Here is a 26002-nt window from a genome sequence, read left to right on the forward strand (position 1 = left end):
TTGTAAATTGAGAAGTTCCATTACCCGTTGGAAATATAAAATCATGCAACCAAAAATTCCATCCATTTGAATCAATCTCTAGTTAATTAATCTAGGAGAAGATTTGTCCTTAAACTTCCTCCTTTCAATTTATCTTGGCTATTCAAGATAGTGATTTGGTGTAGCAATGTTTGCAGTGTACTGCAACCAAATCCTACAAAATAAACATGAATTCAAATGAATACCAAATATCACAATAGTAATTATATTTCAATTCCAGTATGTTTTGTTATCATCAAAATCAATAAGGTATTCTATAGAAACCTTTGGGCTAACAGTATCCGAGCATCTGCTCCTCCCAAAGGAGGAGCCTGACTATACATCCCCGAGATCGTCTCGACGAGACGAACAAAGCCCAGTGCTCCAATCTTGTATCTGAGAAATTTGAGCCAAGAATTATTATGATCTATCTAAACTAATTTAAAAACGTTTCGGATTCATAGAATCAGATCCTCGTAATACCTATGGTGCCATGGAATTTTCTCTAGGAAAATCTGGCAATGGGGTAGTATTAATGGCGTTTGTTTCTCACGGAAGATATCAAAAAGCAATTTAGGATCCCACATCGGTTAATTATCTCTCAATTGTTTACTTAATAAATAACGGCATTGTACATTCTAATTGCCGAGCTCAGTAACGTGGGCTTGTAACCAAGTGGTGTATTAAAATGTTTGGATGGTGGTCTTTGGGACTTTAATATGGTAGATGCGCCGCTCTGTCTACTCCACAATTAAATGATGGTGCGTACCCATCCCGTCATGGGTTGGCCAAGCAAATCCAACTCTTGATTATAGGGGTCAAAGTGGGGGGCCCCATCAACTCACTGCTACCCCATGATATGGGTTGTATAAAAAAGAGAGGTCATCTGTCCTAACCGCACTTGTTAGAGGAACCCATCTACTAGACAAACATTTTTTTTTCTTGCCAAACATAATTTAGATTATTTTTTTTCTTTTCTGAACTTGTTTTAAAAAATCAGATTGTTATTTACTTATTTCTCATAGATGGTGTGAGTTGCATAGAAAAGAGATGCCATTTTTCCTAACTTAGAGGAACCCATCTACTATATAAACATTTTTTTCTTGCCAAAAATAATTTTTATTATTTTTATTTTTATTTTTTATGTTCAACGTGATATGATTAGGTTTCATTGGTATGCAAACAATTACTATTTTTTACAAGCACGTAATGTGAAAAATAAAATTTAAAAAATGACAGTTCATATCCGAAAAATCATATATATATATATATATATCTCAATGATTTTCATTTGAATGCCACAAGAAGAATGGACCAAGAATTTATTATTTTCATAAAAAAATAAAGCCAACAAAAAGTCTAATTATATGACTTTACGCTTAACTTTGCTCTTCGCATTTTTTTGCCTGACTTAAATAGATTCCTATCGAACGGTGCCACTCCCTCTTTCAAATCCTGATTCCAACACATGCAGACTATCCAATAGAAGAACTATTTTCAAGGGTTGGGGTTCATCACTCATCAGATCCGAAAGTTTTGCACAGTACTCGGTGAGAAACCCTAAAAAATCAAATCAATTTTGAAAAAAAATGCGGGTAAGTTTATTTACTTAGGTATAAATTAGTTGTTATGTTAGTAGTTTTCAGCTACTGTTTCACGGTGGTTTGTGATTCTGAGACTGTTATTTTGCCCGTCGTGGCCATGAGGATTTGACGGTGGGTCTACGGCTCGCCGGTTGTTTTGCTTCTCGCAGTCAAAGCTCGTCGTGTCAGTGGGGGCTTGCTTTGGAGTAGCGTCCTATGTTTATGGTTGCGAGCTTGTGTATTAGGTCGATGACACGCCAAACCTGATATCAACGTGATAGAACTTGGAATTTTTTTAGTCCACCTGAATTATGATCTATCTAAAGTACTAATTTAAAAACGGTTCGGATTCATAGAATTAGATCCTCGTAATAGCTATGGTGCCATAGAATTTTTTCTTATAAAATCTGCCAATGGGCAATGGCGTAGTAATGGGGATTTGTTTAGCACGGGAGATGTCCAAAAAAGTAATTTAGGATCCACATCCGTTAATTATCTCTCAAATATTCACTTAATAAGGAACAGAATCACACATTATAATTGCCGAGCTCAGTAACGTGGGCTTATAACCAAGTGGGGCATTAAAATGTTTGGATGATGGTGTTCGGGACTTTAATATGTCGGATGCGCCGCTCTATCTACTCCACAACTAAATGATTGTGCGTATCCATCCCGCCATGGGTTGGCCAAGCAAATCCAACTCTGGATTATTGGGGTCAAAGTGGGGGGCCCCAACAACTCGCTCCTCTTAATCGAGGAGATGGTATGAGTTGTATAGAAAAAAGAGGTCATCTGTTCTAATCGCACCTATTAGAGTAACCCATCCACTATACAAACATTTTTTCCTTGCCAAAAATAACTCAGGTCATCTGTCTTCTCAGTAATGAACTTCGGCTCGATAGACCACTAATATACAACAGAACGTAATAATCTCGAAGTTGTCAAGTTGTCATCATCGTACACAGACAGCTCGATCTATTAACACCCCGGAAACGGCATCCGCAAGCCCCAACTCCAGAAATGGCATTGTGACCCATATAAGAAGCATCACGTAATAGCTCGACATCACCACGAAAACAAAGAAAATGACCGTCTTGTCCGCGATTCGGTTCAATTCGAATCCAATCAGAAGCATAACACAGTCAACGATGGTTTTCTTCAACCAACGGTAGCGACGAGGTCGACCCGTTCTCTCCTGTGGGCTTTTCCCCTCGGGTATAATCCACACGACGCTCACATGGACAAGGATAACAGATATGACAATAAATGCTCCACTGACGGGGTGATTAGCAAGTAGCTGGTTCACATTCTTGATTTGTGAACTCAGTATGACCGAATTGGTAAAAAGGATCGCCAAAAAGAACTTGATCGCGATGAATAGCCTACGGTCCATGGTCACCAAATCTACATAAGAACAAAGAGGTATAAGCAATCCTGCAACAAATTAAAAGGCAGGCATGGTTTGTAATTGACAATGAGGGTTTTTGTGCCTTTAGAAAACTAATTGGTTATTGCGGGCAATATTATAGGCATGGTTTATGTATGTTGTCTCTACATTTTTGCCTTGCAGAACAAGTAAAAGCGAGGGTACCGTTTTAAGGATATAGGCCATGTGCATTGTTTGTCGTTTGAGAATAAAATGGACAGTGGAAGACATTGGGGGGTGGATAAGTTTTTTCTCTTAGTACTGCTTAATTTTCTTATGTTAAAATAGGAAAAACTCTCATAAGTACGTTGATTTTCTTAATTTTCAGTTGTTTCACAAGTGGGGTATTCAAATCGATTTACGTGCACCTAACTCGATCGATCTTGAGACCTTGAAATTAATGAAAATACAAACTTTACAGTAGCCCAAGGATTTTTCCGTTGGCAACTCGATCGAGAGTCGACTTTGTCGTACAGAATTCGACTGTATTTTTTCAATTTTTTTGAGATGTAACCAAAGTATAGTACTCCACTGAATATGAATTAGTTCAAGAAAAATCTTTATTGTAAATTGTTAAGGCGGGTTACATGCATGCGTCAATATTGTCACTTGATAATTAAAAAGAAGAAGTGGTACAAAAAAAGGGAATTACCTCCGTGATGGGCCTAGCATGGCTACACTTGATACTGGTATACGTTGGCTTCCAACTTGTTTCAGTCATATATAATGAAATTGGTTTGGGGTTGGGTTGGGTTAATTTTTTGGAAAATGACGGCTAAGAACGTATTTTGATAATTAATACTCACTAAGGACATTTTCAATGTTAACAAATGTTTTTAACTTATCCTTGGCGGGTATTAATTATCAAAACACGTCCTATACCGTCATTTTCCCATTAATTTCCTACCCATATTTGAATTCCAATTGCCCATAAGATAATAGATGTGAACTGGTTAGCCATTATTTCAGGTCACCATGGATCTTAAAATCATGAGAGGTTATTTGTTGAAAATCATTGCCGACAGTGTTGATGCAGTCAAAGTATATGTAGTATCATGTAAATAAGATCCCCCGAGGTTTAGATTGTACAGTCGGATCCAATAGTGGCTCGGCTGCAAGGTTGTTCCTCGGTTACCAAAAAAAAAAAAAAAAAGATATTGAATTCCAAACTTCATCATTCTCGATCAATCGTCTCGTTTGGAGAGCCACGATACACGATCGATGACTCCCAAAATTTTGCTGGATTCAACTCTCGTTAGCGGCAAACTTCTAGCGTTCCGCATCAAAGTACTTTTGCTATGCACACATGACACACACTTGCATGGGAGAGAGAAATGGGTTGCATAAATATCAACCTCTTAAGAATATGGTTACTACAGTAGTAAAAAGGTATTGGGGCGGCTGGGAAAAAATGTGAAATGGGGTGGGTTAATGAGATAGTGACTGGCAAGAGGATTGCGCCACAGTTTTCAGCAAAGTTTGATGTTAGCCTAAGCTAAGCTGGAGGTACCACATGGCTAGTTAGCTATAGCATGATTATTAGTATAAGATGTTTCAAAACTTAAAAGAAAAGCCGCCACCAACGACTTGCATGGTCTTCTCCACCGTTCGTGTTGCCTACTGCCTGGCCCTATTGATAGATAGTGTCTTGTACTTGCGTTTTCTAATCGTCAACATGAGAAGAGATGGGTTGAGATGACGAGTGATGCGGAGCTAGGATTTTGATTCAAAAGGGTCAACAAAGGGACAATTGGTGTGGTTGGGAATAGATCGTTAGGAGGAGATATCAGGGGCCCACATCCAAAATATTTGTTGATTGTCGATCACAAGTTTTCTGGTTTTTACTCAAAAATCTTGGTTTGAAAATGGAACTGAACACAGTAAATATAATTAATGCATCTTTTTGACCTGATGCAAGCATAAGTATGTAAATTTATTTTGTTTTTTCTTCGAGTAGCTAAAAATACACATGGACTTGCTACTTGTTTATGAAAGTAATTGAGAAGATTTCATGGGTTGAATTGAAATTATTTGAATTTAACCTAGATTAAGCCGTAGATTAAAAGATACAAATACAATCACATATAAAAAAAATACTCAAACCCTAGTCATCCATTGAAAAAGAGTAGGTGGCGTCCCACGGAATGGGAGGGGCTGTAGTGCACCCGCCGCACTATACTGTGTAGTGTGGCCGATCCGACCGTCCATCTCGGTGTGAACGGCTTGAATTTAATCCGCACTCCTACAAATCCTAGTTGTCCATTGTTCGGATGAAAATCTGAGCCGTCCATTGTTCGGATGAAAATCCGAGCCGTCCATTGCCAAGATGGACAGCCGGATTGGCCGCACTACGGGGGTGCACTACAGCACCCCGGGTCCGAGGTCCCATAGTAGTTCCGCCCCTAGGTATATTCGTCTGAAAAAAATTTATACAAAAAAGTGCAAAGAAAAGAGCATCGCAAAAATTTTAATGGGTGGAATTTAGATTTAAATCTGGCTGGAAAAGTACGCAGAAAAATTAATGTATGGTCTGATTCAAATTAGAGGTGTCAAATGGGCCGTGCCGGCACGGCACGACACGGGCACGGGGTAGCATGGCACGTCACCGGCACGGTATTGGCCTGGCACAGCACGACACAGCACGATTGTAGTGGGCCCGGGGCACGGCACGGGCGTGGAAGTGGGCGGCACAGCACGGGCACGACACGAAAGTTGGCCTGGCACGGCACGGTTGTAGACAGGAACGACACGGGCACGGGCACGAAAAGTGGACAGGAACGGCACGGCACGACATGGTTCTAGCAAGGCACGGGCACGACATGGGCACGAAAGGGCATGGCACAAGGCACGGGAAAAAAAATTAAATAAGCCAAATGGCTTTTTTTTTAAATTTTAAAAAAATTAAACAATTTCTATTCGGTAAAAAATATTTTGTTTACCTTTTTTTAAAGGTAAACAACTAAGATATTTAATTTTTTTTAAAAAAACAATTTATTAAAAAATCATGTTTTTAAAAAATTATTTTTTCACTTTTAAAAAACTATCAATTTTTATTCGGTAAAAATATTTGTTTTGTTTTTGTTAGTAAAATTAAATAGGCTTTGGACCTTTGGTTTGCAAATTTAACATTACAATACAAGATAACAAGTAAAATTAAAAAAACTTATCAAAATATTTATGGTGCAAGAGTAATTTAATATGAAAGGAAACGTGCAAAAGTCATATATTATTTACCCCAAATCTAACAAGAAATAAAAAAAAAAAAAGTGTCAAACAAAAAAGAAAAAAAATACATAGTAGAAATAAGGGGAAAAAGCATATAAATAAAGGTTAGCTGGACAGCCTGGACTAGGACAATAGGACCATTTGTAATATGTTATTTTTTTAATTGTTAAATTTTACTTCATTAAGACCAAGAATTTCTTTTTAATTAGGAGTTGTAATATGTTATTTTTTTAATTGTTAAATTTTTTTGGCGTGCTATGGTATATGAAAATGCAGAGTCCATTGTTATTTTTCTCCTTTCATTGTGAATTGTCCTCTCCTTTTTCTCTTCTGCAAGTTACAGAGTGATTATGATATTCTGAGACCGAGTGTAGACCTTTTGCCTAACATAATTCTCGTGCACTAGTAGGAGCGTAAAACGGTAAAAGAATTTTTAAGAAAACACCTCAAACTATTCAAATGTGCAACAATAAGAATTGAAAGCGCAACTGCAGATTGATTGAGCCATTTACCAAACTCGCTTGTATACTAACCAAAAAGTAGTTTAAGATTTATTAAGTAGGAAGCTGGAAAAGCGAGGAAAAAGAGGGGACGTTCAAAGAAAAAAAAAGAAAAAGAAGGGGCAGCCGAAGCTGAATAGCAACTTCGCTCTCTCTCTCTCTCTCTCTCTCTCAAACACATACACTCATCCCTTGTTTTTTATGAGGATGCAGTGAATGCAATGATCTCTCTATCCTTACCCAATGTCGCTGAGTTTCCAATGTCAAAAAATCAAATGCATACAATGGTTACATGTCTGATGCAAGATTAGTTATGCTTTAAGTCAACCCACACATGTTAGGGCAGACTAAAACGACACGACTTAAAACGGCCCGGCCCGGCCCGATCTGACACGACACAACGCGATTAAGTAAATGGCCGGCACATCTTGACACGATTGAAAACGGCACGGCACGACATGATTTAAGAACACGGGCTGGCACGACACGACACGATTTAAGAAAACGGACCGGCACGATTGAAAACGGCACGACACGACACGATTTAAGAAAATGGGCCGGCACGACACAGCACGATTTTAGAAACGGGCCGGCACGGCACGGCATGACACGATTGGCAAATGGCACGGCACAGCACGACACGATTTAAGTAAACGGGCCGGCACGGCACGGCATGATTGACAAACGGCACGGCATGACACGACACGATTTAAGTAAATAAAGTAAACGGGCCGGCACGGCACGACACGAAGCATGGTTAGCACGAAGTTAAACAGGCCGTGCCGGCACGGCACGGCCCATTTGACACCTCTAATTCAAATCTAGATCTAGAAATAGACTACAAAAATTAGGAGAGTCACATATACTATATTGTTTCCATTTAAGATCCGACCTATGCACGATTTGGTACAACTTGATAACGATATATATTGTAAGCTCAAATTTGCAAGGTGCATGGGATTAAGGAATAATGTCTAATTAAGACGGCGAATTCTATAGGGAATCTTTTCATTTCTTTTTTGTCTACAGGAAGGGAATTTATAGCAACCAAATTCGATCTTATTGTGTTTGTTTAAAATTGTGGCTCCAAAATTCTAAGCAAACACGATAAGAAAATATTCGTTAGACTCATGATTAGGTGGTCGGATCTCCTCTGTCACGAAAACTCATGTGCCTTTGGGCCGAGGGGTTTTTCGGTCATCATTTTTCATCACAAACATTATGATATTTTTGTGCCAGCCTTGCTCAACACCCTCATTGGTCTCCAACTGATATAGATATCCAATTTAATGAATCAACCAATGACAAAATTTGAATTATTTAAGTTTGCTCGGGCCACCCTGCATTACCAAAAAGATTAGAATTATTTACGAAGCGTAGAAAAATCAAGTCGCTAGTTTCGGTCACCTTTTATTTCACTGTCATGGCTTCGAGTACACACAGAAATTTAAAACAAGTCCAACTTTAGATCCGTGACTTCAATATGCTTCTATGCTTGTCAAAGTTCGGTCGGACTCGACCGTTTGCTAAAATTTTCACCTGATTTTTTTTTTGGGTAAAAGTTTGCTCAGTTGTTAATTTTATGATCTTGAATTAAGACAAGGTGCATGAAAGTTGCCAAAGACATTTGGCTACTAAAAAACTTTAATCGAGATGTACATAAACTATCCTAAAATATCCAGTTATAAAGAAACACTTGGCATGAGATCATCTAGTGCATTATGCATCTAGACATTATATGCGTCTTGTGATAAATAGATCAATTACGTTCGCATACGTTCGTCTCGTAAGGGTTGGGAGGCCCATGGTGGAGTTGGGGGAGCTGAAGGGACAGCAGCCTGCTGTCTCGGCCAAGGGGGCCATGATCCAGTCTCGCTCCAATGATCGGAAACGTTCACTTCGTAGAGCTCGTCGAGTTTAACAAGTATGTAAAAAATCAGCTCGATCGGATATCATTAAGTGCCTAATCGAAACCTTTTTGTCATGAAAAGAATGGATTTGAAACACTGGATCAAATCTACTAGAACTCATTATTGCCAAATTATATGTGTTCCAATGAGGCACTTAATGATATCCGATCAAACTGATTTTTTGCATACTTGTTCTACTCGACAAGCTTTACTAAATGAACATTTTTGATCATCGAAACAAGACCGGAGTGGGGCCCCCTCAGCCGGGAGGGCACGCTGCTGTCCCTTGAGTTTGGATGGCAGCTCCCCCCAGTCCGCCCAGGGTAGGGTGCCCCACCGAGATGTAAGACTCGGCCCTTGCGAGAAGGCTGTGTTTGGATCTGTGAAAACGGAAGGTCCGAGGGCCTGCGCGAGAGACAAGTTGGGTCAAACTTGGTGATTGATTAGTTGGGTCAAATGACTCAACTTTGGTGTTGATTTTACTGGGCCAGAGTGGAAATCCCATAAGGAATAAGCTTGTTTATATTGGGCTTCAGCCCACTTGAGCTTCACTCCATCTGCACTGGAAACATAGGAAAAATATGACACTGGAGGAAAAAGGAATCTGCATGCTAAAAGCATCAATTTGGTCACAAGGCAAGGGTCAGAAAATACTGCTAAATCAGGCCTTCGAGAGAACTGGTTCACATTTTTAGGAATTAATGGGGGTTGCGAAACGAATCGCGGCTACTTGAGTTCGGCTTGTTCATTCGAGTCGATCTTGTTATGAAACAAGACGAGCTAATAGACATGTTCAAACTCGTTTATTTTCTGAGCTCGACTCGATCTTGTACAATAACAGAAGATAAAGCTTCTTGAGCTCGGCTCGAACTTTAAACCAGCCAACCTTCAACACATTCGTAAGTATCAAAATTCTTGTACTTCAAGGCTTCTGCTGATGCACATCAACTAACCGGTACACATCTCCCCTCCTTTGTTTCTCTAGTGGCAGAGCCTCCCTGTAAGTGTATGGAACTTCTATCAAGAAAGGTAAGCAGTTTCTTGTATACATATCCACAGCTACAGAAATAGGTAATCACCTTAGCTGTCGAGTTTTGGAATAATCAACCACAGCAATCACTATTGTCTCTTCGTGCCCCGAGGTGGCGACTATTTTGCTAGACTGCTCAGCCAAAAAAGAGAACCATAATTTGTGATCCAAATGTTTTGCTCGTGTTGTTAAGTTCAAATAGTTAGAGTGGAATAACTAAAGTTCAATTTTGTTACCGGTCCAACAACAGTAGAATGTCCCCATATCATATAGCTACCGACGGATTCTCGAGATGGTGAGCAAGTAGCAACATACAACTACCACCACAACACAAATCTACGCTGAATTCTACTTTTGAGCTGTGAAAAACTTTATACGCGAAAACAAGAGAGTAGAAGTACCTGGTTATCAGCTGCCCTGGATTTTGGAAGTAAAAAATTAATACATAGAGATTAGCAGATAAACATAAGACACCCCGAAGTCTTCTCATTCGACAACACTAGAAAGGTGAAACTACAGATACGGATCAGAAAATTTTGAGGAACTAAAGACCAGATGACCACAAGATACAGACCAATGCCCTAACATTCAAGTTGATCACAAATAACGACAACACTGTGTATTTTCTGATTTATTATCTATAAGCATTTTAGACTTCAACTTGATGGTGTTATGGAGCTGCTCTCTCATTTCATGCAGATTTCCGCGCAAACAAATAATAAAGAAAAGAGAGAAAGTACTTCATTGTTCTATTCTGGTCACTTGCACAGAAATTCTCTTATGATCTTGCCCATCTCTAACTTATTTCATCAAGTAACTAAAAGAACTCAGTTAGCTAAATTGAGTTATATCAAGTTCAATACTTGAATAGCCCCAAACCGGAACTAAATTTTAGCTTCAACTTTAATGTATTATGTTGTAACGATGTGGACCCTGGCAATGGCATGTTCATGCATTAAGTAATTTGTTGCTCACACAAGGTTTTCACAGATAAATGTACTTGCCTTGCTCTTTGCTCCAGCTCCCACAGCAATTCCCCCGTACTCATGTTAAACGCCCCCGGATAGCATATCAAGTGTGCTCCTAGTTTTGTCAAATACACACCAAATCTGAGTGATGCACTCATATAAGTACCACTTGCAGAATTCCACAATTCCCCTACAACTATGCAGAAAAAAAATGAATACCTCTCGCTTGGTATAGTGTCGCAAGTTCAGGGAAACGTAGGTCATGGCAAATTCCAATTCCAATTCGACCCACATCTGCATTCAAATGTAAGTAATAAACCATTACTTCTGAACTTGAGCATGCAAAAGAAAACTACGGACAAAATAGACTTGTTAAAATCTGAAATAAGCGTAAGGAAAATTGTTCAAGTGTATGATGTCCGGAAAAGATTGTAGGAGAATGTTCTGTTCCTTTGCACTTGAAGAACTTCCAACAGGATTTGGATCAGAAAGTGAGGAAAAAAATTACGATCAACAAATGTCATATGCTTGTGGTGAGGATGATACAAATAACAAGATGTCCATAAACATTGCAGCAAGCTGTTGGCACGATAAGTTCCCTTGAAGCTTTTGTATTCTGCAGTTACTTAATTGTGAATGCTTATCTCATAAACTGAATTTTCAGATATTTGGAGCTTTTTTTCGTTAAAAGAGAAGAGCATGCGATAGCAGGCATGCCGGAGTAATGCATATAAAAAATTTCTGAATTTGGCAAATAGTTGGGCTTGTGAAAAACTCCGCAAGTTTTTGCAATGTGAATAACTTGGATTATTCGGCGACAAAAGTTTGAGATGAACACTTCGCGAATGAAGAATTCCACTTCCTAGAGAGCAAGAGTCCACCTCCACCAAATACGAAACCAAAACTACTTGTTTCTTTAAACATTAGGACAATCCATTTAGAAGGTGTACGATAACTTGAATCCATCAGCTAGTCTTATATGTGGTAAGACAAATATATGACCTCAACCAAAATATCTGTTGGGATTTGTCCCACATCGGTTAATTATCTCCTCCAAAACTAGTATATGCCTGGGCGGCCTCTCCACTCTTTGCCAATTGGTTTGGAGTTGGATGCTTTAACATGGTATCAAAGCTAGGCTTTCGGAGGCTTTTCCCCTTTGTTTGTGCCATAGTTGCACTTTGTTTCATTGTGATCCGTGTGTTTCGGATCCTTTGTTGACCTCTTCACGTGCGAATCGGGGGTCGCACGTGCGGGGGAGTGTTGGGATTTGTTCCACATTGGTTAATTATCTCCTCCAAAACTAGTATATAAGCCTGGGCAGCCTCTCCACTCTTTGCCAATTGGTTTGGAGTTGGATGCTTTAACAATATCTCCATGTCATCCGCTACGACATCAATTTCAACATAGAATGCTGTGAATAAAGGACTCCATGTCCATGTAATACATCACAATTTCATTTTCAATTTGGAATACTGCATAGAAATGATCTTAAGTGCTTGAGCAAATTTACTTGCCTATGAAATTGATGCATACCTGTGTCGACAATGGTAGGTTGATCTCCTGCTGTGAAGGTGTCTGACTCCTTAAATGAAATATCTCCTGGAAGGTTAATATCAAACAGGTGCATCTATACGACACCACAATTCTTGATTTAGTTTCTATAGCACTTATATCCTTTTATTTATCTTCTCAAATTCTTGTGTACGTACTTTACTATGCTTGGCCTTGAGGTTTCCATCAGGTCCAAAAACACAGCAGGTGTTATGCAACTGATTTTTTCTCCTTTCTGGCATAGATCCACCAACAATTGTAATCCCGTTGCCAAGAGCAACTTCAGATAACATAGCAAACGACGGAGAGCCATCCTTATCATCAAAATCCTCAGCAAATTCTTCAAAGTAATCTGTCGAATAAGGACAGTTCCACATTTCCTATAAGTAACAAGTAAAACCAACATGAGTCATAGAAATACTTAGTTGCGAAGTAATTTTTTTAAAATCCAAATAACCAGTGGTTTTCACCGTTGCCACATTTTGTTCTGGAAAAATAAATAATGTGAAACGAATAGTAGTCAACTCACAGGTAACATAACAAGGCTTGCACCTTGCTTGGCAGCAGCTTCGATTAATTTTCGAGCATGAGCCACGTTATCATTCTTGTTTGAAGTAACTGTTAACTGACATAGGCCGATCTTGAACTGCCATATTAAAAAAACCCACTAATGTAAAGTCAGCTTCTCCACCCATTAGTACAAAAGCTACAGAACTTCCATTTTTTAACTGCCGCAAGAAAACTAAAACTAATTTAAAGTCACCTTTTTCTCCCATAAATACAGGAAATTAACCTACAGAACTTTCATTTTTGCAGTAAGAAACGTCGAATTTGATTAGGTAATGACCTGGGAGTGATTGTACCACTTGAAGCTGTTTCCCAAATATCTAACAGTTGTGGATTATTAGAAAAAGGTAGCAAAACCTGTGCAAACTTTTGGCATTTCCGAAGGGCTCGGAGGAAGTGAAAACTGTAATTAGCCACGCAGTTCAAGAGGAAAGGGCAAACATAATACTCCACAGGAATGAGCATACTTACATTTGTACATATAATCTTGTAGACAAGCAGAGAAATCTATCTAAGAGGATGGAAAAATGAAAGGGAAAGGAACATAATATGAAAAAAATGAGCAAACCAAACAGAGAAAAAGAACAGAACATCTGGCTTTTTTTTTCTTTCCCAGAAATACCTATTCATTTTCGTCTCAGTTAACAAAATAGACATTCAGTTTGTTTACCCATTTCTTCTTTTTGTCTGTTTCACCGCAATTGAAGATCGAAACATAACATAGATCTTATGTAGCTACTAACAAGTTGCAAAACTAAGGAAAAAACAGTACAATGTCACGAGTTTAGGATTAAAAGAAATTGACAGCAAAACCTTTGTAATTTTGGGCATTTCAAAGGGCTCAGAGGAAGCTGAAATCTGGGTGTTGACTGTGCTTCTTGAAAGCCGGGATGTCATTTGTTCAGTGCTGATACCTCTTCCAGGTTTTCGTTGAATCAGTTGAGTTTTATGATCTGTTCGCCCCTTTCTACCACGTTATTGGAAGCAGAGAGAGAGAGAGAGAGAGAGAGAGAGTTGATCCATACCACACGATGTGATAGACAATGTGATTAAGGCTCTGTTCCGGAAACCTTTTTAAAAAATAAGTATTTATTTTAAAACTTCTCATTCAAAAATAAGAAGGATCATTTCACAAAACTCAAATAAAAAGTTCCTTTCACATTTTCAAACTCAAAAATAATATAAATGGAAAAAAAAAATTCAATTTTTTTTGCACCGTATTAAAGATCTCAATGAGATCTATCAAACAAGATCCATAGTGATAAGAAAATTATTTGCGTAAACACATGATTTTTGAGCTTGAAGTTGCCTTATACAAAAAATAAAACTGTTGCTATGAGAATGGGCGCCGGTGGAAGAAAATCATACCGATGGCCGCGTTGGGCCGTCTCCGGCCACCGGACGGCCGATCCGATCCGTCCAAAAATTCTAAAATAAAAAACCGAGGGGGCTTTAGCGAGAATTAACGGCATCCGAGGTGTGTAAGGTGCTTGATCTGAGCACCCCTTTTTAGTGTATACGATTTCACACAAAAAATGGGTGCTCGGATCAAGCACCCTAGACACCTCGGAAGCCGTTGATTCTCGCCAAAGCCCCCTCGAATTTTTTTTTTAGAATTTTTGATCGGCTCGGATCGGCTGTCCGGTGGCCGGAGACGGCCCGGCGTGGCCGTCGGTACGATTTCCCTCCTCGGCCGGTCGGTACCTATATAAATTCTTCCAAAATAAGTACCAACCTTCTTATTTTCCGGAACAAGGCTTCTTATTAGACAAAAAAATAAATTTTTATTTCAGTTCCGGAATGTCCCCTAATTCATTACCTATGTAACGTGATGTGAGCGGATCAAAAAAATAAAATAAAAAATGTAACGTGATGTGACAAGGTGACGATGATCTTGACAAAGATAGACGATGATCTTGACAAAGATACATACCTTAAAAAAAAAAACTTTACATAGCACAGTTTTTATAACACGGGATGCCATTTGAATATTTGATTCGTCTGGCCAATCAAGTCCAACAACAACTGCAAGAATCTATCCGAATTTGTGCCACCTAGTATTTTCGTAGAGATTACTTGGTCTGTAATCCCCCCAAGAGGAAATGGCTAGCTCTACCTCCATCCCCCACATTTGCATGAAGTGTTCACATTGATTCCTAAACGATTTTGGTTTTTTTTTATTTTTGCTCAAAATGATATGATCACGATTTTATAAGAAAACAAGAAAAACATCAAATAGGCATCCGTCCCCCTTGAGGGTAGATAGAAGCCACGATGGAGGGATGTATTCCTCTCACAGCTCTCTGGGTCAAGCAATGAGACCACAATCCTAGACTATTTTGAGCGTATGGTTCCCCTCTTTTTGGAGTGTAGTTCTATTTTAAGGCAAAAGTGTCCAATTCGCACACGGTTACCATGTACAGGGCCTGCTGAAGAGGCCTGGGCCTTAGGCATCCCAAAAAGGCCTAATTTTAGAGGCACTCTACCATTTTTTCTCTTTGGACTTGAGTAGAAGTCTTTTTTGGCCCAAAAGAAGAAAAAAGAAGAAGGCCCATTTCAATTTAAAACCGGCTGTGACCCAATGAGGCCCAAAAAACACTCGGTGGCATTTTTGTAAATAATGGATTTAAACGGTCCATTTAATTCAAACCTTATCAGCTTTTCTCCTATCTGCCTCACGTTTTGCCCAACAAAAAAAAAAAGAAACGAAGAAAAGAAGAAGGAAGAACAAAAGATTCAAAAGAACGATTGGAAGAACTACCACCAAATCGGCTCATCATCCTGATCCAGTTCTTCGATTGCGCTCGTTTCATCTCCTAATCGCTTATTCTCCGTCCACAGGTTTCTCTCCCATCTTTTCGCCATATATATATATATATATATATATATATATATATATTGTTCTTTGGCAATTTCGCACATGAAAAGGAACTTGTTTATATGGGGATTGGGGATGGGGAGGAGGTAAGTCCTAGTTTGTCCTGTTGATTGTCGGTTGGTCTCAACTCTCAAGTCTTCATTGAATCATTGGCAAATGACGGAATGAGTGAACTGGGTAACCGTGGTCAGCCGCTAATGTGTCTGGATTCCATTGATAGAGCTAATATTTTACTCCTACATCTAAGGCTTCTGACTACTAACGTGGTTGGTTACGTTGGTAATTGGATTTATTTTCTAGATGGAAGGAATTAAATTAAATTAAATTAGTTATCGAGATAAAGCTGTACTGTTATCTAGGCTTATATATTAATAATTTTATAGGCTTTTTTATTTTATTTCTAAGTTCAGTTGAGCAGTGATAGTGATATTAGGGCTTTTTTTATTCTCCACTTGATTTATGTTTAAGCTTATTGGAAATTGAAATGCAGGACCAGTATATACTAGTATACTACACACTACGGAGTCTTAGAGTATCTCTCTCCCATTCGCTTGCGACTTCTGAGGCTTCAAATTCCTAAGTATTCTCTTATTATGCAGAGCCGTGGCTGGTGGTGCTTAGATGGGTAATTGTACATATGTTGTTAAATGCAGAGCCCTGGCTGGTGGTGCTTAGATTGGTAATTGTACATATGTTGTTAAATGCAGGGCCTTGGCGAGTGGTGTGTCACCACCCATCCCAATAGTTGGATAATAGGAATGTCGTGACTGGCCAGTGGATCTCACTTCCACCCAAGGCCTCATAACTACTCAGTCAAAAAAATACAGAAATTTACAAGAATTTAAAAATTGCGGAAGCATTTTTACATTTAACAAAACACCATCAGAGCCTTAGCAAATTTACAACTTTTACAAAACGTAGGTGATCTTACACAAAATGGGGAACAGCCAATTCCTGGTTTGGTTTTCAAAATTTAGCTATACAATAACTACATGTCCACTGGGCCGCAACATACTTCATTCCTACGCGCCATTACCTGTAGGAAAATAGTAAATTTTCGTAAGCCGATAGCTCGTGTGAGATACAACACCAAAGTTATACTTTTTACCATGGAAATAGCTTTCAGAAACCTTATTTATTGACATAGCAGTCTAGCATATCATAGCTTTATCATAAATTTCATAAGAAGAATTGCATATCATCAACTTCGCATATGTAAACGATGCACATCCAACAGCTTAACATACATAGAGGAGCGACCCCACGTGGTGTGAAATGATCAAATCACTGGCAGCTGGTGCCACATAACAATCCTTCCTTAGAACCCCTTCGTTGGTCACGGTATCTTTGAAATCCGTCCCCCTGACCCGGGACACCGCTGTCTGGATGCATCAATGAACTTTAAGCTCATAGAATCGTAATGTCATTTCTTTTTCACCTTTAGATGGCAAGGTGTTCGTAGAGTCATCGCTTCTCAAACATAATCATCCTCATAAATCATCTTTCAGTACACAACTCGTAGCATATTTCCATGGCATACAGTATAAGATATAAAAACATTTCATCAAATCATGCTTCCATAAAACATATCATAACTTTTGAGCATAAGAAACGCAGAACATAATTTGCTTGAGAAAGCAATATAACCAAGGTTAGTGTATCTCACCTTTGATTTCTTGAGTGCTACGCTAAAGACTTGGATCGTTCTCGTTCTTATCCCTCGAACCAACCTATTGCCAATTACTTGAGTCACATTACATTCAAAACTGTAATCGAGATACATATATTTTAGGCCTTCTCGATTGTGAGTCGGCCTACTGGGCTTGAAGGTGGCTCGGTCGCATAACAACAATTCTTTACTTTAAACGACACACAATCTTCTAAAGAACAAGTTCATATACAACTTTTATCCTAACTATAGGAGCTGATCCTAGTTCCCAATTTTATAAGTTCCAAGATCAAACCATAGTTCTTAGAGTTTGATTAAACTAAATAGTAAGAGTGGAGCTAGAATCTGTAATACAAATGTAGGGTCAAAACTTACAAGTTATGTAAATCAACTTAATTAGACTTCCTGACAAAACTAAAGCCGTAACTAGCTATTACTCAAACCTTAATAATTTGAAAGCTCATATGTAGAATATACCTACAGTTGTACCCAAACACACCAGTGCATACACGAACATATATACACATACTTTGATTTTATACTAGATGCAAAGATACACAACATACTTCTCGCACAGCAGCGGCGGTGCTGCTGCTACTCCTACATCTGATTTAGGTCGAAGGAAGAGGGGAAAAAGGTATGGGAAGATCCGCCATGGCCGTCGCCACGTGCGGTGCCCGCGTAGGGAATACAGAAAGAGAGGGAAGAAGAAATTACCCATTGAAGTTTTCCGGCGGTAATCGAAGGGTCTCGGAAGTCGGATCTAACCAGAGGGGTTCGCTAGTTGCTCCTCTTTCTCTCTCTTTCCTTCACCGTTTTCTTCTTCTAGCTGTTTCTTTTCTTTTCTTTTCTTTTTTTAACCCTTTTTATTTACTATTACTAGTACATATATATCTCTTCTTTTTGTAAGGTGAAAAGCCCTGAGTCATTCTTGACTTATGAGATATGAGGACACATGTGCCAATTAAATTCCTAGCTGTGGAAATAACTGGTACATGAAACACTAAGGAAATTGGAATTTCAGAATTTTAATTCTACTCCCTAATAAAATTTGTTCTAATTCAATTATTCATGTCTGGGTTCCAAACTCAAAAAGATTACATCGTAGACTAATTAAAACGTGTAGCTTCTTAGGGTGTCGTTCGCTTTCTAAAGAAAAGTATTAAACCCCTAAAATTATATCGTGCTATACTCGTATCCTAAAAATATTCACTAAAGTGCATTTTTTTTTAATCTCGTAACCTAATTAGGATCACATAAGTGTACTTTTAGATGCCGGGCCTGACATGGTGTTTAGATTTGTAATTGTACATATGTTGTTAAATGCAGAGCCCTGGCTGGTGGTGCTTAGTTTTGTGCTGATTTAGTTGACATTAGTTGGTGTGCTTAAATTTAAAAATATTTGATTTATCTGATTACCAATTAGTGCATCATTAATAATAATCTTATAAGCCTTTTTTTTTTAATTTTAAATTCTTACTTAGGTGTATCATGCCTAAACATCAACTATCTGGTCATCAAAAAAGAACAAAAGACAGAAGCATTAATAAATTCTCATAAACGGGCTATTAAAAAGTTCTTTTCAAGTAACGCAAATGTACAAAGCTCAGTTGAAGAACACGAAAATTTGGTTTCTTCTTTGATTTGGAAAAGGCGAGTTTGAGTGATGAATGCTTGAAAAATCATTGTACCAATCTTGAAGAAGTTTTAAAGCATGGCGGGGCTTCCGATATTGATGGGAGAGATTTGTTTGTGGAGTTGAAATGCTTGAAACAAGTATTGCCAAGAGGAGTGCATAAACCAATTGAAGTGCTCAATTTTATCAAACTTATGGCGGACTCTTTCCCAAATGCATGGAATGCGTATAGAGTGCTTTTGACTATACCGGTTAGTGTTGCCACGAGAGATTAGTAGAACTTTATATTGATTTGGCTTTCTCGTGATTGTTGCTGTAAAAATTGTTAAGTTAATCTCTTTAAGGGCACACTTTTTTTTATTGGCCTTGGGCGCTAAAATCCCTTGGGCCGGCCCTGATCATGTAGTGGTGATTGTTTTTATAAGATACCATGGATTGAGAATTTTGAGATGTTAGACCATCAAAGTGTTTCCTAGGGGTGCCACTGTCCACTAATTCACCCAAAATTTTATCCACTCCTACCTTCATTTTTTTTCAATCACAACATACTCAAAAAAAATGGATCAAATTGGTCCACTGCCCAATACACCACGCTTCAAAATAGACCAAACAGGTCTTGATTTACGAATGGAGAGTAAATTGAGGAATAAAGATCCTCTCATGAATAATCTCTGGGATGGTCCTTCATGCGACATAAAACGTGGTTCAATCACGCATTAATTTGATGATTCAAATCGTTCATTTATAAGTCTTGACTTCTTTGATGTGCTCACAAAAAATCAAGTTCATCGGTCATCAGTATTCATTCGAGCGGATCATATTTGTCAAGAGAAATAGTCTTTTAGACAACTATGATACAGACAACCTTATACAAATGTCCGATCAACTTGAATTTCTGCATGAAACTTAAATTTATCAAAACCTACTAGATCAACGGTTCATATTGGATCTCGTTTTGCATCAGGAAATCTTTATTACTCAATCTATACTCGACTTTATATGGGCCAACTTGATCCATAAAAAGTAGAGAGGGCAAAAGGGTCTGATAACTCAGCGCTATCCGAAGACGGAACAAACGGTTGGATTACCGGAAACGGCAGAAAAGAAGCGCGGTTTACCGAAGGGAGGCTGAATTCCGTCAATGGCGGCCGGTTCACTTTCTTCAAGCTTCTCTCTCTACAATTCCGGCTACTATACGCCTCGTAATTCACGAGGCTATGGTAATAATAATGCCTCGGCCACGTTCAATTTCAGAAAGCGTTCTCTCACCTGTTTCTCATCCAAGAACAAGCCCAACTTCGTCGACCAAATTCTTGACTACATTGAAGGTTGTTGCCCTTTTACCCTTTTGTGCACTTTTGAACTAATTATTCTTTGTAATCTTTTGTTACTAGATATTTGTAAGAACCCGGCTTCTCTGCAGAGAAAAGATGTGTGGTTCAATCTGAACCGTTCATATTGACAATTAATGGTTCAGATTTGTTGAATCTTTTACCTGTTGAATCTATTACCGGTAAGTGTCTTTTATTAACGGTAATAAATTGAAAACATATCTATACTATTAAAAACACTATTCGACGGTTGAGATCATTCGGACCGCACCTCTCCGGTCCAAACTTGGACTACCTGCAGACAAGCCAAATTCATTTGTAATTGGTTTTTCGTAGTGGATATTGTGGTTCATCTTTGGTAATCTAGCCAAATGATCTTTCCAACGGTACTACTAATAAAGGGTAGCAGCAGCCTCCCTCCAATGCAAAAAAGAAGTCATTTCTTGAATTTCTTTCCTAAAATAATCAAGTCCAATTGCATTTTGGGTCCAATCAAGAGAGAGGTGTGAAGGGTGTGGGCAGAATATGACCATTCATTTGGCCGTTGGTTTAGCCATGCATTGGACAATGGTACAGGGTTCTAAATAAGGTCTGTTATGTACCATATCGGCATTTGCGTAACGGGATTTTGGACCTCCGATACCGTTATTTACCTATGTATCGCGGCCGCCGGTTGCACCAATACCGTCACGGTTTCTGATACCGCGGTTTAAGACCTTGGGAGCACCCAAAAAGTGGATAGTGGCCAAACTTTGGCTTTGGAAGGTTGTTTTGCAGGCTACAGCTTCATTGGACTTGCTCTTAAGAATGGAAAGGGGAAGCAACCAATTGATCCCTTTTGGAGGAAATTCGCTACAAAATCTGTTAAATGGTATGCTTTGTGGAATATTGTGAATGATGTCTTTCGATATCATTTTGGCTCTAATTGCCTTGGCCTCACGATACATTTGATGTCCAAACTTCTAAATGAGGGAAAGTGTCGAATCATTCACTCTAGAATCAGAAATTAATTCCCAAATTCCAATTGCTCTGAAACTCAATGGAGCATTAATAGTTCATTACTTTATAAGTTTATATGCTAGACATCTTTAATAAACTGATGAACCAAACTAGTTACAGTATTGATTTATTGGCTTATGAATGTTACATTTGTAGGAGGGCCTAAGTTAAGGAAATGGTATGGGGCGCCTGATCGCCTCCCTAAAGATGGGTCTGTTTTGGAAGAAGATGATAAATTTTCAGGTAGTCTGGTATAGCAACTTATGAATTTACATATTGTTGTTACATCCGTATATTGAATTGAGGCTTTTAGAAAGCATTTTCCTTTGCTTTTGAGGCACAGAAAAAGATGAAGTCAGGGATGCAGTTCTAGTAACTGATGGAGATAATGACATTGGCCAGGTGTGTTATGCCACAAATTCCCCATTTCATGCTTTATGCATCTTGGTGGCCAATGTATAGAGAAAAAAAGAAATTGCACTAATGATTTAAATGATAGTTATGTTCTGGATTCATGTAATGATTTGAAAAAATTATTCTGAATCCTTTTTGATCTTGTAAGATTGAAGGAGTAAAATGGTAATAACAAGGCTACCACATCATCTCTCATTTATATCATCATTTCCTGTTCTTCCAAGTTTCACAACTGTTATTGCTTGAATAGAATATTGCTTTGCTTCCTTATTGTACATGAATGGTATCTTCTGCAGATGATAATATTGTCGTTAATTGTCAAACGAACTCGGGTTAAAGCATTGGTGAAGGATAAAAGATCTGTTGTTGAAGCCTTCGGAACTTACGTTGAGGTGAGTAGGTTGGCAACCTTCAAACTTACATGACAAGTGTATACTCTTTTTTGGTAGTTGTTTTGCAGTGTGTCTTTTGTAGTTCATGCGTTGCTGAGAATATGGATTATTACTGGTGTTTCTGTTGTATTGAAAGCCAATGGCTGGAGATACAAATGACAGGTCATTCCAGAAGAAGGCTCTAAGAGGTGTTCGTGCAATAATATGCCCAAATGTATGCATACACCAGCCTCATGTCTTTTACCATACCTTCCTTTCACCTTTGTCAATGTTATAGTCAAGTGCAATTCATCCGTTATATCCCCACTTGCCTTTCTGCTGATGGGTTCTAGCCCTGCTACGTCATCATCGTTTTACCCCTTTTGCCCTTGCTGCTGCTTCTGGTTCGCATATTTGCACGGGGATGTAAAATAATGGACTCACGTTGATCTAATGTCCTTTTCTCTAGGAAGGTTTCTTATCCCAAGTTGAGAGTCTAAAAGGAGTAGAACATGTGATTGTATTATCCCAGGTACTTCCCCTCTTTCTTATGCACGTGTAACCACACTGTTCCATGATATTTCTGCTTGATATGGTGAATTAATAAGATTGCAGTTATCTGTCTATAGAGGTACCGGTGGGATTCAAGCGATTATGAATAGTAAAGCAAGAAAACTGGCAGAGCAAGATGAGTCAATTGTAATGGCTTCAGGAATTCCTTACACCGTTATCAGAGCAGGCTCGTTGCAGAATACTCCTGGCGGGAAGCAAGGTTTTAGTTTTAAACAGGTACTGGTCATTAGCATGGGAATGTTGCTTTGGCTGCTGCAGCTATTAATTACATCGCTTGGAAAAAAGTTTGAATGGAAACAGTTGCAATCATACTTCTGCTTTCTCAAAATTGAAATTATGCTAAAGGACCACAAAATTAAAACTACACAGAATCACTTAAGATTCGTCATATGTCCAAGGCCACATTTGCAACCCTTTAGAATGCTTTGTAGACTTGTAATTAGTTTCACATTCATCATGGCAGGGTAGCGCAGCACAGGGACGTCTTAGCAAGGAGGACGCTGCCTTCATTTGCATGGAAGCGCTTGATGCGGTCCCAAAAAGAGGACTAGTATTTGAGGTTAGTCAAAACAATTCCAGGGAAGGATTACAGTGACTCCTATGAATTTAGTTTAAGCCAGCACAATTTCATTCATTCCGCTGTTTTTGAAGAAAGTGTGTTGATCTATTTTCTTCGTTGAGTTATGGACACTGGACACGTAACAATTGTCTATGAATTTTTTTAAAGGATTTTTCTCAAGTTTTTGTGTATCAGGGGTGTTTGGCTGACCATGGATTTTTGGACCGGACAAAACAAATATGGACTACGTGAACGTAATAGAAGTTATCTCAAATATCATAACTACGATATAACCCCAAATACTTACTATCCCATTTTGCCTGCTATTGATTTGATTCTAATAGTGTCTGTGGTTTTTATCTATTTGGCGGCTGAATCATTGAAACTCCTCCTTGCGTGATAACAGGTGGTTAATGGTGAAGAGAAGGTTTCGGACTGGAAAGAGTGTTTTGCAATGTTGATGGAGAAAGCTGAGCAGCAGCTTCAATGAAATTGTGAATGTCAATGAATAAGGGGTACTTGAAGTTAATATTTATTTTGTTGGTTGCATGTTCATCTATTTTGGGAAGACTGGTGTTCTTTACCCTTGTACAATGCCCATCTTTCCATTGTGACCCTCCACGTTTTAATTTGTGTATTTACCATTGACCTTAGATTATTAGACCCGATGTGACGATACTGATTTGCAACTGCGATTGAAATGTAATTCCGTACCCATATCTTTGTATCCCTATTCCAAATGCGATTGAATTCTAATTATCCGTACCCATCTCTTTGTATCCCTATTTCCAAATGCGATTGAATTCTAATTATCCGTACCCATCTCTTTGTATCCCTATTCCGGTGTATTTTCAGCCTTTGGATCAAGTAAGCATATTTTTATTCCTTCAGATTCTCAAGCTATCCAATGGCTAAAAATACATCGGAATAGGAGACAGCCATACGGGAGATTCAAGTACGGAGAATTCGACGGGGAGAAAAGCCAACACCATGTATCACTCGCTAACTTGCATTTGTTAGATCTTTCATCCAAATGTGAGTGTGTCACATCCTCAAATTTTTTACATAAATATAAGAGATTTCCACAATTTAATCCTCACAATATTCCATACAATACCCAAAAGATTACTGTATTTCCATTCCTATAATAATACTTTCAGGTTCATAAGATTTTCAAATATTACATCATCGGTTCAACGGCCCAAATTAACGTAACTAAATTAACATAAGTATCAAGCGTCATGAGAGTTTAGAGTTACAAATATTACATAGTTAAAAGAATTATAACTTAAGTTACAAATACATTTTTCAAAAAGAAATTTACAAAGATGAATAAGTAACTCATTTGGTTAGCTTTCAAAAAGGTATGTCCACTCTCCAAGCACTCCAATCATGCAAGCTATGGTTCTGGGTTAGCACCTGAAAATGATACAAGGCTTGAGCTACATTAGCCCAATAGAAAAGTCTACGCAAACTCTATATGCAAATGAGCAATACAGAGTACAAATGATAGAAACCAAACGACAACAGATGCAAGCACAACTTATCATGATCAAAGTGTCCAACTATCACCGATCATTCTTCTTGACATACTTTTAAGTCTTGTTCATTCTATTTGTGTCACAACATCTCGTATCCTTTTATGTGTCTGAGCCGAAGCTCCTACCGGGCTAATTATGGGATCCCGATATCCCCTGTCAAGCGCCCACCTTGTAGGTTAGGCCTTGAGTGTTCAATACGAGCATTAGCTCCTGCCGGGCCAATTATGAGATCCTAATATCCCCTGCCAGGTACCAACCCATCGATGGGCCCCGAGTGATCGCGCGTCGTTCACATGCTCATGTGTATCGTTCGTATTTCAACGTACAATAACATACATTTCTCATTTCTTAACTCAACGAGTTCATTCAAGTCCATCGGATACCACTCTTGCGTGAAACAAGTAATACTCTTCAAAACACTTGAAAGAATGCATAAACAAACCCATTAGAGTTGATGAGGAGTTCCAAAAAGTGATTTGGAAGACGTAGGAAAAACAGCTTCTAGACACTATGCCTACCGGTAAGTGAATGAGTCCTACCGGTAGAAGAGAACAATTCAGCACTTGGCCTACTGGTAGGTGAAAGTTCTGATCAGTAGAAACTGAAAACAGAAAGACCAACATTTTTTCAGGAAACGTTTTGTACTTGGCCTACCTGTAGAAGAAAGTGCCTACGGTAGGTGAATGAGTACGTTTGAGCTGCTGCAGTATGTTTGAGCTGGTTATGAAGAATTTCTCACTTGTCTTACCGGTAGGTGAAAAGTTTCTACTGGTAGGAAGAGTATCATTTAGGCGATTTTTTATAGGAATTTCAGTTTTTGATCTAATCCCACCAACGACCAATACAAGCTCAAATAAGGCACAAGAACACTCAAATAACATATAAAGAGATGTAGAATTTCCTATCTCGAGTATCCAAGTCGAAACCGAAGAGATTAAGCAAGCCCTAGCTTTTAGAATCCAAACCGAACAAAATACACTGAACCAAGCTCTATCCAACGAGATACGAGCTTTGATACGCAAGTAGAAGATGGAGTGGAGTGGAGGTTGATTGTTATGGGTTTTGAATTTGGAGATGAGTTTTTGGGTGAGGGAGTGTGAGAGATAGAGAGAGCCAAGAGAGACCGAGAGATGGAGGAAGGAGGAAATGGGAACTGTTTTTCCCTGCCATACACACATATACACACATGCACCATATTACACCAACACTCATATTTTCCAAACTTTTGCACATTTAACCTCCACATTCAT

General features: G+C 38.7%; 2 protein-coding genes across 5 annotated transcripts; one reads left to right on the forward strand and one right to left on the reverse strand.

The window, feature by feature from the left end:
- Positions 1-9250: 9250 nt before the first annotated feature.
- On the reverse strand, positions 9251-13818 carry LOC131323342 (omega-amidase, chloroplastic-like). Of its 3 annotated transcripts, XM_058355084.1 has the most exons (10): positions 13595-13818; positions 12744-12860; positions 12373-12594; positions 12197-12290; positions 10880-10954; positions 10697-10775; positions 10094-10109; positions 9929-10009; positions 9742-9824; positions 9251-9660 (listed from the first exon to the last, which is right to left on the reverse strand). In XM_058355084.1, the coding sequence occupies exons 1-10, from the start codon at positions 13676-13678 to the stop codon at positions 9585-9587; spliced, it is 927 nt and encodes a 308-aa protein (XP_058211067.1). In that variant the 5' UTR covers positions 13679-13818; the 3' UTR covers positions 9251-9584. The 3 variants fall into 3 exon arrangements, with proteins under 3 accessions (XP_058211067.1, XP_058211069.1, XP_058211068.1); XM_058355086.1 differs by lacking the exon at positions 9929-10009; XM_058355085.1 differs by lacking the exon at positions 10094-10109 and having other exon boundaries at positions 10681-10775.
- Positions 13819-15467: 1649 nt separating this feature from the next.
- Positions 15468-23976, forward strand: LOC131323341 (uncharacterized). Of its 2 annotated transcripts, none has more exons than XM_058355082.1 (10): positions 15468-15622; positions 19929-20292; positions 21451-21537; positions 21632-21696; positions 22005-22100; positions 22237-22314; positions 22549-22611; positions 22695-22868; positions 23116-23211; positions 23618-23976. In XM_058355082.1, the coding sequence occupies exons 2-10, from the start codon at positions 20106-20108 to the stop codon at positions 23699-23701; spliced, it is 930 nt and encodes a 309-aa protein (XP_058211065.1). In that variant the 5' UTR covers positions 15468-15622; positions 19929-20105; the 3' UTR covers positions 23702-23976. The 2 variants fall into 2 exon arrangements, with proteins under 2 accessions (XP_058211065.1, XP_058211066.1); XM_058355083.1 differs by having other exon boundaries at positions 21638-21696.
- Positions 23977-26002: the final 2026 nt, after the last annotated feature.

This window comes from Rhododendron vialii, chromosome 4a (assembly GCF_030253575.1).
Source record: "Rhododendron vialii isolate Sample 1 chromosome 4a, ASM3025357v1".
Taxonomy (NCBI): Eukaryota; Viridiplantae; Streptophyta; class Magnoliopsida; order Ericales; family Ericaceae; genus Rhododendron; species Rhododendron vialii.

What these genes read in the sequence shown, in the direction of transcription:
- LOC131323342 (XM_058355084.1), bottom strand. Translation starts at nt 13,678, where the DNA reads ATGACATCCCGGCTTTCAAGAAGCACAGTCAACACCCAGATTTCAGCT. An exon ending in AAATGCCCAAAATTACAAAG is followed by an intron (nt 12,861 to 13,594) that starts GTTTTGCTGTCA and finishes TTAATATGGCAG; the next exon opens with TTCAAGATCGGCCTATGTCA. An exon ending in ACCTACCATTGTCGACACAG is followed by an intron (nt 10,955 to 12,196) that starts GTATGCATCAAT and finishes ATTTGAATGCAG; the next exon opens with ATGTGGGTCGAATTGGAATT.
- LOC131323341 (XM_058355082.1), top strand. Translation starts at nt 20,106, where the DNA reads ATGGCGGCCGGTTCACTTTCTTCAAGCTTCTCTCTCTACAATTCCGGC. An exon ending in GAGATAATGACATTGGCCAG is followed by an intron (nt 21,697 to 22,004) that starts GTGTGTTATGCC and finishes TATCTTCTGCAG; the next exon opens with ATGATAATATTGTCGTTAAT. An exon ending in CCTTCGGAACTTACGTTGAG is followed by an intron (nt 22,101 to 22,236) that starts GTGAGTAGGTTG and finishes TTGTATTGAAAG; the next exon opens with CCAATGGCTGGAGATACAAA.